The 13,758-nt window shown below is 40.4% G+C and overlaps 1 protein-coding gene across 7 annotated transcripts in view; it reads right to left on the reverse strand.

The window, feature by feature from the left end:
• Positions 1–1,760: 1,760 nt before the first annotated feature.
• The window catches only part of Usp54 (ubiquitin specific peptidase 54), a 100,901-nt gene continuing 88,903 nt past the window's right edge, over positions 1,761–13,758 (reverse strand). For 5 of the 7 annotated variants that reach the window (XM_087911930.1, XM_087911932.1, XM_087911931.1 and 2 more), the window contains 3 exons: positions 9,605–9,723; positions 4,772–4,958; positions 1,761–3,348 (listed from right to left, as the gene is read on the reverse strand). In XM_087911930.1, the coding sequence (XP_087768056.1) occupies positions 2,798–3,348; positions 4,772–4,958; positions 9,605–9,723 (857 nt within the window). In that variant the 3' untranslated portion in view covers positions 1,761–2,797. The remainder of the gene's footprint in view (positions 3,349–4,771; positions 4,959–9,604; positions 9,724–13,758) is intronic. The other 2 variants (XM_087911935.1, XM_087911936.1) reach the window with 1 other exon arrangement.

Here is a 13,758-nt window from a genome sequence, read left to right on the forward strand (position 1 = left end):
GCACCGCGCGTGCGGGGGCGGGGGCGGGACAGGCTCCAGGGACTTGAGCAAAATTACCGTGCCTACTACCGAAACGAGAGCAGGCCAAGGGATCAGATGAAAATTCCTTGCATGCAGTCTTGACAGTCAAATATATGACAATTTACCTACAAAACCATAACTGTGTGACTTGAGATAAGAATGAAGGAGGCATTGTAGACTGTAAAAAAGTGGCATTATCATTTAAAATAGAATTTATCCTAGAGAAACAGAGGAAGGCAGGAACTCTGTGAGTTCAAGTCTATAGCCCAGTCTAACCAGTCAGGGCAACAAAGCGAGTGTCTGTCTCAAAAGAAAAGGTGACAGGGGTGTGGTCAGAATATTATTCTGACCCTTGCATTTGGAGTTTGGAAGGGTCAAGAGTATGAAGGCCTTTAAGTTAAGCTGAAAAAAATCTAAGCACCGGTCATGGGAACTGTGGGAATGACACCTTAAAGATATTTAAAGAATCTGTAAGGTTCACCTGGGAAAGCCATAGCCTCCCTCTTAACTCACCCAGGGGTAAAATTTTTATATGCATGTGTGTGTGTACATAAGTATGTATGTGTGTGTATACACATACACTAACTATATATACTCATATATATGAAAAAAGTTGGAAACAGAGACTACAAAATTGGAAATTAGTTCTTATATCTTTGTGCCGGGACAACTTACATAAACAGATCAAGTTGACCAACATCTATGAGGTCAAGGAACAAGAACAGACTCCTCAATGATGACAAACTGTGAGATGGCACAGATGGTAAAGGCATATGCCACCAAACCTAATGATGGGATCACTGGGCGTATAAGCTGAAAGGAGAGAAGCAGCCCCGACTTATTCTCTGCCCTTTGGGTGTCCCCCTCACATAGACACAAATTAAGTGCATTTTTACAAAGATTAGAAGAGTGTGCATGGCAGCAGCAGTGAAGTGGTCAGGGCCAGCGTATCTACTAAGGCCCAAGTGTCACATAGTGTAGGATCGTCCCTGATGACTGGAGAAGCACTAGAGCAATCTTTTACTTGTGTCAATCAATGAGCCTGAGATCTGGGATAAATAAGGACAGAAAATCCAGTTCCTTTTCTTGCCAGGGTGTGTTTTGTCTGCACGGATGTGAGCGCACCACGTGTTCAGTCCCCACAGAGGACAGAAGAGGTAGTTATAGTTCCTGGTACTGGAGCTAAAGAAGGTTGTGAACTACCATGTGGGTGCTGGGAATCAAACCCAGGTCCAGAGGATGAACATCCTGTTTCTTAAGCACTGTGCCGTCTCTCCAGGCACCACAAAGTATCCTTTAAAGGAAAGGGAGCTTTGGAAATGTGTCATAGGTGAAGATAGATCTTATTATCATAGATGTTCTGACTCTTAAGGGGAAAAGAGAAGGAGTGGAACGACAGGCAAAGAGCAAGGGATAGGAGGCACATCACAAACCTGTAATGGAAAGAGAAAGGGCACCAAGAGTGTACTTGTACCAGGAGTATGTCGGGGTAATTTGAATGCCCAGAAAAATCTCCTCTGTAAGGGGAAGAATCAAGTATGTAATGTACCGAGTGTCCAGGCAGGAAAGGGATAGGCAACATGCTAACAGCCATAACAACTGTGAGAGTTAACTACGTATTTTTCAACTCCTCTTTGGTTATTCATTTTCATTTGGTCAGAAGCCATTTTATATAAATGTCCAGATCTCCCGATCCCAGAAGAAAAGAGCAAGAACATACAAAAGTGAAAGACAAAAGATTAAATAGAACTATCTTATAGATTTATTAATGAAAAATACTTTACAAAAACAGTATGCTTTGCCCTAAAATAGTTTAACTGACTCTGAGAGTTTACAACAGGGATCAAAGGAGTGGCAGTAATGGCATTGCTGCTGAGGACAGGAGGGTGTGTTAGTAAGCCCAAGTCCATCTGTTCAGAAGGGCAAATACTCTGTTGGCAGCTCCACATTCTAGGCCTAAAGTCTGAGTCGCAAGAAAGGCTGACAGCCATAACATCTGGCAGTTGAACTTCCCATTAGGATGCAGTAAGACTAGTGACTACAAGGAAGAGTCCAGGTAATAACTAAGTAGTATAAGTAGGGAATATAGTTGGGACCAAAAGATGAGGACTAAGCTGGAGATGGGGGCCTAAACTTAACCAAGAATAAAATAATGTCTTTAAACATTAAGGAATAGCTAGTGTCCAGAGTAATAAAATAGATTCAATTTTAAAATGGCTCAAATATAGCCCTAAGCATTAGCTGCTCAGAGGAGCCAAAGTTTGATTTTTCCTTTTTGTCCCCCACATAGGGTCTTATGAAGCCGACTAGCCTAGAACTTGCTACGTAGCCAAGGATGAACATGAACTTCTGATCTTCCTTCCTCCACCTCCCAAGTGCTAGAATTATAGGTGTGCACCCCCATGACCAGTTTTACATGGTGCTAAGGATCTAAACCTGGGCTTTGTGCATGTTAGGAAAACACTCTACCAACTGAGCGACAGCCCCAGTTCTAAAGCTGGAATTTCAAATATTCTCCCTCAAAGAAGCAAGCACCCTTAGAAAAAGCCAACAATTCTTTTGTTGTGGTGATTCTGTTTGGTAAGAGTTCAAAGTCTCTGGCCTTGAACTGCTGCTTCTCCTGCCTCTACCTCCAAACTGTTAGGATTGCAGGCATATGACTGCCAGTTTTATGTTGAGATGATTATAGCCTAACTGGCAGGACACAAGGCATCAACTCTGCCATGGTACCGTTTTATAGAGAAAGGTATGGCTCCAGAAAGGTTACAGGTTATCCTTACCACCTGCTGTGCTGTAAAAATCTCACCCTGTTCTGTTCTCTTCCAGGGGCATTTGATAGAATAAATGTAATTCTCTCCTCTTCATTCCTCCTGTGCCTATGCTGGGAGGGGTAACTGTCCTGTCTCCAGTCATTATCTGGGGGCATATCTATTCTTCGAGGGCCAACTGTTCGGGACCCCAGAACAGGACCTGAATTCCAAGCTGACCTAAGGGGTAGATGAAGACTGTTGGATGGTGGGGACACTGGGTGAACAACAGGAAGATGCGAGAGTGAATGGAAAAGATTCCCCCAGGACTGAGCATGAGGAACCTGGCTTCGTTCTCGTAGTGTGGCAGTGTAGGTTAGCTGAGGCTTGCATGCTGGCCTAGTTAGAACACTGGTCCCAACATGCTGGTTGGTCTCTGGTCCTAGTCCCCAGGAAGCATCAGTTCTGGAACGATGGGGTAGACTTCGGTAGTTCAAAGTCCTTCCTGTGTACTTGACCCCTTGGGGAGTTTCATCCCTGTCACACATAGCCAGAAACTGTTGGACACTCCTCGAAGTTCCTGAGAAGGAAAAAGAAACCAAAAGACTGAGTGAGTATCTTTAGAAAATAATTCTCCTTTCCAAAGGACCATTCCTGGATATTTTGCCCAACTCTTTACTTGTCCAAGAATACACACACAGAAGAAAAAAGAAACCTAGTTTTGCTTTTAATATACGTAGTAATTTTTTTTTGCCAGTACTAGGGATTGAACCCAGGGCCCTGTGCATGCTAGGCAAGCACACTACCACTGAGTTATATATAGCCTTAACCCTAAAAACTCCTAAATATTACATCAAAATCAATTTTTTTCTATTTTTGGGAAATGAAACAGTCTCTTGGATATTACCATACCCTCCATGGTAATCTTGCTCTAACACACTCATGCACACACATGTATAAATGTATATCCCCCTGCAAACTCCTATAGCAATTACACTAAAATTTCACTTGGTTTCTCGTTCCTCTTTTTTTTTTTTAAACATACATACATATGTTTTTTGAGATAGGGTTTCTCTGTGCAGCTCTGGCTGTCCTGGAACTTGCTCTGTAGACCAAGTTAGCCTCGAACTCACAGAGATCCACCTGCCTCTGCCTCTCAAATGCTGAGATTAAAGGCGTGCACCATCACTGTCTAGCATTTTTTGTTTGTTTGTTTGTTCAGTTGGCTTTTCTTAGCAGTTAAGTGTCCTCTCTTAAATCCTTGTTAAATTTCTGAGACCGCTGCTTTTGTTCATACTACTCTTACCTCATATACAATATAGAAAGTCTTTTCTATATTATTTCTTTCACTATGGTATTTATGACATTGTGGGCTGATAATTCTTTATTGGAATCAGAAGGACTGCCTTGTGTATTAAATGATATTTCAAAGTACCTTTATCCAACAACAACCATTAGGTACCAAATAGTATGTCCTCTTTCCCTACTGAGAACCATAACCTTAAAGTGCAAGCTAAACCCATCAGGAGGAAGAAGAGAGCATCTTCCGACGGAGGTCAATGAGAGCCAGAATGGTGCTGCCCATCTTATTGCAGACTATCTGGGTCTGTACATATGACATGGGTTCTCAAGGTACAGTGTCTTTCCGGTTTTCCATTCATTTCTTCCCTTCTATACTATCCCTCAGTTGAAACTCAATAAATAGCAGGGGAGAAAACTAGCTAAAAGAGATGATACTTTCAATGTGGGGGAAGATACAAAGGCTAGTTACTAACTACACTTCACCACCTCAAACCTACTCTTTCATGACTGGACAGTTTGGTTCACTCTCAACAATGGAGCATGGTATCTAAAAAGTTATGAAGACCAGTGCTTGATCTTAAAACAGTAATTCATATTTATTCCAGTCTACCTTGGGACACCCCACTTTCCCAGTAGGTATATTGATTTGACCCTGAAAAACAATCACATTTTAGCAGATAATATTAATTTGGGGGTGTTACCTGGGGGTCTACAGGGCTCCCCTGCCATGCTGGGCATCAGAACATCAGGGGACAGGAACTGTGGTTGGGGAGGGTAGAATTTAGGATCAAGGAGCAATACAGGAGGGTCATGGATGACAGGGAGGGAGGAGGAACTGGAACAATGGTGCCCGGTTTCCAAAGTCTTTTTCCTCACGTTTGATGAATCCTTTTAATGAGACAAGACAAAAAAAACACACACACACACAAAGATGAGGGTTAACATGGTAGGATATGGTCGGATAAACACAGTGAGGCAAGTGGGGGAAATGGAAGAAACTAGAACAGCACACCTTTTACTCCACATCCCATCTGTCGGCTTCCTCTCCTTCCACCATCCCCACCAGCCTCTACCTTCCTAGGCTCACCATCTGGGCCTTTAGTAATCTCTTCAATGCTAACAGTACAATTAAAGAGATTGAAATAGAAATGTGAAAACAGGAGCTGATTAATGCATGCACACCTATAATCACAGCTCTCAAGAGACTGAGCACGACTACTTTGAGTTTAAAGCTAGTTTGGCCCATATAGTAAGTTAAAAGAAAGAAAGAAAGAAAGAAAGAAAGAAAGAAAGAAAGAAAGAAAGAAAGAAAGAAAGAAAGAGGGCTGGAGAGATGGCTCAGAGGTTAAGAGCACTGATTGTTCTTCCAGAGGTCCTGAGTTCAATTCCCAGCAACCACATAGTGGCTCACAACCATCTGTAATGAAATATGGTGCCCTCTTCTGACCTGCAGGCATACATGCAGACAGAACACTGTAAACAAAATAAATAAATAAATCTTAAAAAAAAAAGGAAGGAAGGAAGGAAAGGAAAGGAAAGGAAAAAAAGCAAAGAGAAAAGAAAAACAATAACCATGAAACAAATAGGATTTGGGGATGTAGCTCAATTATAGAGTAGGCTCTGAGTTCAATCCCGATACCCCCAAAAATACAGGAGACAGAGGACAGAAAGGAGAAAAAGAAAGAGGTGAGGTGGGTATTTAAACAGACTTAGAGGCTGAAAAGAATCTCTACTGGGCACTAAACTACCTAGACAATTGAACTCTACTCCATGTCGGCCCTGCAAAGCCCAATCCACATCTGCCTCTTTTGTATGTCATGTTTCTATTTCCAGTTGCTTATGTCCTGCCATGGCTCTATTCACTTTTGTGGTAAAGATTCAGAAATATTTATCATCAGAAACATTAAAACATCCAAAATTGAACAGTTTCAAAACATCATATTTTTCTAAGACATATTACTCAGACATAAACATTGGTATTACCCTTAACTTCCTATTTCCATTCACCATCGCCAAAGAGACATTTCTACTTACAGATTTCACATTTAAATTTGTAGCCTGGACCACTACAAAAGCCTTAATCTGATCTTCCCATCTCCTGTTACCTGTCACAAGGTCCCATGTGACACAGTGTGACTGATCTCACCTAATCGTACATTGTCTTTGTGCCCTTTACACACCTTCCTTGTTCTTATTTGCTTATTCTTATTATAATTATTAGTTTGGAGACAGCATTTTGTTATGTAACACAGACTGGCTCAAACTTAAAATACACCTGCCTCAGCCTCACAAGTGTAAGTATTACAGGCAAGCACCATCACACCTAGCCTTTCTCCATATTTCTCAAACACATAACTCATCCTATCTGAGGCATTTACACTTGCTCTTCTGTTACCAGGCATATTCTTTCATGGCCCCAAACTTCTTATCACTAAAGTCTCTGATCAAATATTAATTCCTCTCAAAGATGGTATTTCTCATTACCCTAACTAAAAACAGTCCTAAAGAAAGACATTACCTCTTTAACACCTTTTCCCTTGACTTACTTTAGTCTTCATTATCATAATTATCACTGTCTTGGATTATATCATTTGCTTATTAAGTGTCTTTCTTCCTATAGTAGAAGACACTTCATTTCAGTATCCCTAACATCTGAAACAATGCAAGTACTTAGTAAACAACATGGTAGAAACAATCTATATGCCAGTATACTTAGTTTCCTTTAATAGGCTGCAAGCTATTCAAGGGCACAATTTGTGTTATATCATCAGTTATGTTAGTAATATTTATGAAAGTGTTTCACAGAGAAAGGATTTCTAGTGGAATCCCCACTTTCCCTTTGAAAGTTCTTGCTGCCTTTTATGTATTGTTTTAAGCTTCTTCAGAAAAAGATCCACCTAAATGTGAAACTCTTCACAAGAACGGCAAGGCCCATTTCCTATCTTTATCATGCTTTTTCCTCTTTTCATTGGCTAGGAGTTCCAATCCAATTCTCAACTTCTAGCCCATATGTCTCATACCCAGACATTATAAGCTATGTTCAGTAATGAATAATATACCCAAAATTAATTATACAGCTTTTCCAAACACAATTATCAACCCATAAAACTTAAATATCATCCCTGGTTTATCTTTCCTCCATAGGAAGGTAGGTAGGCACCAATCTCATTTCTTTTACTTCCTAATCGACTCTCCAATATATTTACTTCTCTTTAGCCTCTCAGACTCCTATGTGACCTACAGAATCCTGTGTGCTCTATGATCTGACTCTTGCTTATATTCTTTGCTATCATTTGTCAACATTTCCATCATTTCTCCTCATCAGACATTCTAATCCTGTCATACCCTATTATCCTCTTTTAATCCAATGAAGATTTACTTCATTTCCCTTTGCCTGGTATATTTTTCTTCTCCATGAAGCCTTCCCTGATACTTTACCTTTTCTGTGATGGTCTCAGAGCAGCAAGTGTTTAATCACATTATAAAACTGTGTGTTTAGGGCTGGAGAGTTGGCTCAGAGGGTAAGAGCACTGACTGTTCTTCCAGAAGTCCTGAGTCCAATTCCCAGCAACCATATGGTGGCTCACAACCATCTATAGTAAGATCTGGTGCCCTCTTCTGGCATGTGTATACATAATAAATAAATTAATTTTAAAAACTGTGTTTATCTGTCCCTGTAGTAGACTAAACGATCCATGAAACCAGAGACTCATTAACCACAGTCTCCCCAGAGCTTGACATAGCATCAAATATAATAAGTTTAATAAGCATTGTTTTAAAAAGATAAGCAAAATTAATAAATAAGTATATGATACACCAGACAAAAGCAAACTCTCTTAGGAAAATAACATTTAGATTAAATGCACTGAAAATATGTGAGAACAACTGCTATGCCAGGGAAACCACCTTTTCCCAAAAAAGAAGAGGAGGAGACAGAAGACAAGGAGGAAGCGAAGGAAAAGTAGCAAAAGGAGGAGGGGGAAGCAGATGAGGAGGAGAAGGAAGAGGAAATGTTCATTCATTTAGGAACTGACACTCCCAAACTTTAGAGTTTCTTTTGGGAGGAGAATTGGAATGAAGGGCTAGTAGGATAGAGACAGCTTGCACTATATATTCTTTTGAACCTTTTAATTGTACCATGTATTTAATACTTATTTTAAGGGGTTTAGTGTAGAAAGTTAGGTGTAGAGAGTTGCCTAGCATATGAGGTCCCTAGGTTCAGTCTGGTACTACAAATAAAAAATAAAGTAAGCTTGATGTAGTAGCACACGCCTTTCATCCCAGCACCCTGGAGACAGAGGCTGGCACATGTCTGTGGAGTTCAGCCTGGCCCACCAGACAGGGTAAATAATGAGACCCTGTATAAAATAAAAACAATAACAATAATAAAGTAAACAAAATAAAACCTGTTTTTACATTTTTATCGAATTGACCTGGTGGACAAACTTCAAAGCAGAATGCTCTGTATCCTGACAGCTTCTTAAAACTTGCTTTAAAAAGTATGTAAGAGTCTCAAAAGAAGCCAGGCGGTGGTAGCACACACCTTTAATCCCAGCACTCAGAAGGCAAAGGCAGGCAGATCTCTGTGAGTTTGAGGCCAGCCTGGTCAGGGCTACACAAGAAACCCTCCCTGTCTTGAAAACAACAATTAAAAAAGGTATGTACTATTTGGAGACAGCAATCACTTAAAGGTGTGCCTTTGAAAAGTATACCTGTCCCTGGACCCTAGCATCATTGTTACTCTGCTTCATGGCCCTCTCTAACATATATTCTGCCTTGGATCAGGCCCAACTCAAAGGAGCTATCAATCACAGAGAGACACCTCTAAGATCACAAGTTGAAATAAATCTTACCTCCCTTGTCTCCATAGGTATTTTGTCAGAGATGAGCATTAACACAACTCTTTACATCCTAGGATCCATTTAAGAGGGTTGCAAAGCTTGCAAAACTGCTCCAGAAAAGGACCATTCTCTAGACTTTGAATACATATGTGTAAATAAGGACTACTTGTCCTAATTCTGGGTGAATGTACTCAACTTTCCCCAAATGGCAACTGTAAGTTTCTCCTTGCTCTTCCACCTCCACTGTATTTTTACTAGCAAGGAGGAAGGTGCGCTGAACAGATGATTCCTGACTCAACTTACTTACAGAGCTATGGAAGAGACCTGAGCAGCCTCCCTTTGTGAGAAAAGGCTGTCACTTAAGACTGTGTTAGATGCATCCTCCCACATCCCCTGATGAGGTCTCCAGAAGCTGCAGCCTTCAGATACACAGACACACACAAGCAGATGTAAGACACTGGACATGTGTTCTTTCCCCCTAGCTCCTGTACTCAGGAATATGGGAAAAATTGGTTAAGACTCAGAACTAACATCTACATTAGATAGATCCCAAAGGCAGTCAGCCCGATCTGAGATCACACTCTCCTTGCAGTCTCAGATCACCACGTGTGCGCACACCTTTCCACTGGCCTCTGTACACTGTCTTCTCTAGCACCCACCCAAGTCCAGTACCTCAGCAACAGAGGCTGATACCTGGGAGACAGGCGCTGTGCTTGGTCCATGAAGAACATTCTCCATTTCTACTGCTGGAGTCCGTGAGAGATCAAGACCAGAGGCTGAGTGCAGTCTCCTCCCCATGCCATCTGCAAAGCCTAAAGAGGAAAACATAAAAGCAAGCTGAAGCCATCTTTCCTCTGGGGCCTAAAAACTGAGTCTGGAAGCATAAGCACCAGCATTCTTTTACTAAGTAATTAATATACCTCTCTGAATACAATGGTAAATATGCTCCTTGAATGTATAAAGAGCAAATCTCAGTATATGGATAAATTCCTATAGGCTAAAATTTCTAAGGAGCTCTAAAATCCAATCTGCTGAATATCTTCCACCCTTCAACATCTCTCTTTTGTGAATAAAATTAGTTTTGTTTTGTTTCGAGTATCTCGCCCAAACTTGTAGTATACAAAGTAAAGGAAACTGATATAGTGATCTTCTAACATATTATGGTAAGAAAGGAAACAACTAATATCTTAATTTAGTTCAGAATTTAAATGGCTGTTGTCATTGTAAATCAAACCTGCTCCCTTTGATCTAACAGGAAAATGAGTTCCAGAGTCTGCTAGAAATAGTGTTTTAACTAAAATTGGAACTCAAGTTTATTATGTCCAGCACAGTATTCTATTATCTTATGACACTCTCCCATTCTCTCCCTGAGCAGGATCACTTCAGGAATATTTGGTGTATGTGATATTCTTTTATCCCCACCCACTCTTGGCTTTTCTCAATCACGTAAACTATAAACAGCCATTAACATCGCTCTAAGCTGATGTGATCCTCCCCGCCGGGGGCTGTCCCCAATTCAACTAATTAAGTCTCCTGAAAATGTACCTGCCCTTGACCTACATTTGATATATGTGTGTGTGTGCGTGTGTGTGTGTGTGTGTGTGTGCGTGTGTACATGCACAGGTGCACCCACCAATTCATGTCTGGATATGCTACTTTGATACATGTGTGCATACACACATACCATACACATACAGATATGCAGCTAAACTGTACTGTTCGTGTACTTAAGCTCAGTTATTTTGAATATTTCCTGTTACTTAATGCACTGGTTCTCATGATAGTACTGACTCATCTTGGAGCTTTGAAAATTATACCCTCTCAGGGAACGGGATTATACTTCAGTTGTATAATACTTGCATACATGAAGCCCTGAGGGTTCGATCTTCAGTGGGTGGAAAGGGGTGGGGGAATGGACATGGGACAAAGACAAGACATCAATTTCCTGGGCCTCACCACAGATCTGACTCAGAATGTTTCTAGTGGAACCTTCAGAATTTTTACTATTTTGTTGTTTTATTTTGTTTTGTTTTTAAGACAGGGTTTCTCTGTGTAGCCCTGGCTATCCTGGAACTCACTCTTTAGGCCAGGGCAGCCTTGAACCTAGATCTGCCTGCCTCTGCCTCCCAAGTGCTAGAATTAAAAGGGTGAACCACTAGCTGGGTGGTGGTGGTGGTGCAAGCCTTTATTGTTGTGAGTTCAAGGCCAGGCTGGCCTACAAGAGCTAGTTCCAGGACAGGCTCCAAATCTACAGAGAAACCACACTGCCTGGAGGAAGTTTTTACTTTTAAAAGGCCTCCCAACAAATAAATAATTTTAAAATGTAGCCTGGTGTGATGGCATAAGGATAAAGAAGTTCAAGGCCATTCTGAGCTACAGGAGACTATATCAAAAACAATTTTTAAATAAGTAAATAAAGGGCTGGAGAAATAGCTTAGCAGTTAAGAACATGGACTGTGCTTCCAGAAGACCTGGGTTTGATTCCTAGCACCCACACAACCATCTATAACTCTTGTTTGAGGAAATATGTCTCCCTCTTCTGTCCTCCAGAGGTACTGCACACATGTGGTACATAGACATACATTCCAACTTCTGCAGGTTGTCCTCTGAAAACGACACGTGTGCTAAGACACACATACAAATATACACATTAAATAAATGTTTTAATTTTTATATTATTTTAAGTGTATAAGTGGTATGTCTACGTGTATGTCTGTAGCACTTGCGTGCAGTGCCCCTCCCCCCCCAAACTAGAATTATAGAGTTATAGATGGTTGTGAGCTGCCATGCAGGTGCTGGTAATTGAGCCTGGGTGCTATGTAAGAACAACAAGTATTCTAAGCCACTAAATCATCTCCCCAGTCCCATATAGCATCCTTTTTTAAATTTTTATTTTTCCATGGTCTTGGAGATTGAACCCAGGACTTGATGCATGATGAGTAGCTACATGTTCTACCAATGGTTCATACCTGTAGGCCAGTAGTATCCTTTCATGCACAAAAGTTTTTAGCTTTGAAGTAGCACAGTTTATCTTATTTTTTTCTCCTGTACCTTGTTTTCTTGGTGCCACATCTAAGCAATTGTCAAATCCAGGTCTGAAAGTTTTTCTCATAGTTTCCTTTTCTGGTTTTCATAGTTTTACCTCTTAAATCTTTAGATGGTACATTCAAACTCAAGTAATCTTTTTTTGTTTGTTTATTCAAGACAGGGTTTCTCTGTAGCTTTGGTGCCTGTCCTGGAACTAGCTCTTGTAGACCTGGCTGGCCTCGAATTCACAGAGATCTGCCTGCATCCGCCTCCCGAGTGCTGAAATTAAAGGCATGCACCACCACTGTCTGGCTAACTCAAATAATTTTTAAAAATTTTACTTTATGGGCTAGAGAGATGGCTCAGTGGTTAAGAGCATTGCCCACTCTTCCAAAGGTCCTGAGTTCCATTCCCGGCAACCACATGGTGGCTCACAACATCTGTAATGAGGTCTGGTGGGTGCCCTCTTCTGGCTTGCAGACATACACACGGAAAGAATATTGTATACATAATAAATATTTTTAAAAAATATTTTATGTGTATGGGTGTTTTGTCTGCATCTATGTATGTGTACCATATGCATAGACATAGATGGTCTATGGGCACCACCTGGTGCCCACAAAGAACAGAAGGGGCATCAGATTCCCTGGGACTGGAGTTACATATGGTTGTAAGTCATTATGTGGGTGTTGGCATTGAACTGCATCCGCTGGAAGACTATCCAATGCTTTTAGTCACTGAGCCATCTCTGAGTTCCCCCATAAATTTGTTTTTCTTAAAGAAATAAATAATATACTGCCTGATTTTTTTAAATAAACAAGTAGGTATGCATAGTTATAGCAACTTATTTTTCTTTTTTTAAATTTAATTATTTACTTTTATCTATGCGCATGGATTGTCAGTTACCCTGGAACTGGAGTCACAAATGGCTGTGAGCTGCCATCTGGGTGCCGAGAATTGAACCCAGGTCCTCTGGAAGAGCAGTCAGTGCTCTTAACCACTGAGTCATCTCTCCAGCCCCCACAGCTTATTTTTCAATCAATTTGTACAACATGTTACTGTACTTACCACTGGAGGTACATAACAGCCAGTATTTGTGTATCTAAACAGTTTTTTTTAAAAAAAAAAAAAACAAAACTACCATACCACAAACCTGTACGTAATACATTGCACAAATTCATTACAATGACCAAACTGCAACTAAGTACATTTTAGTTTATAATAATGATCTTATGGAAAAAATATTAAAATCTTACAAGGAGGGGAAAATATGTGTGGAGATGTTATGGCCAAATCAAAATTGCTCTTTAGTTCATAAATTGCCAAATTAATCACCATAGAAACTGGTAAAAAGTATCTGGGGATTTGATTATAACACTCACTTTTACTCTTGTTAATATATTTAAATTCTTTCTTTTCTCACTTTCTGAAACAGTTTCACTATGTAAGCCTGGCTGACTTGGAACTATGTATACCACACTGGCCTGGTAACAAAGGGATCTACTTGTCGCTGCCATCTAAGTGATGTGTGCAACAGTAATTTTAACAAAAGCTACTTTTAATGTTTTAGACATTCTAGTCGTAAAGACAATTATTTCTGTGCAATTTGAGTGTACTAGAAAATTCTGAATATAGAACAAAAGCAGAGTTTATACAGTTCTTCAGGAACTAAAGCCAAAATTAATCAGGTCACAAAATATCAAACACTGATTTCATTCCTAGGGAATTTCCAGAGCAGATCAACATATACAGGGAATACTTGTGTTTAGATGGTGTAAGGGAGAGGGATAAATGCCTCTTGTCCTTTATCAAGAGGCATA

The sequence above is a fragment of the Myodes glareolus genome, chromosome 12 (assembly GCF_982192425.1).
Source record: "Myodes glareolus chromosome 12, mMyoGla1.1, whole genome shotgun sequence".
Taxonomy (NCBI): domain Eukaryota; kingdom Metazoa; phylum Chordata; class Mammalia; order Rodentia; family Cricetidae; genus Myodes; species Myodes glareolus.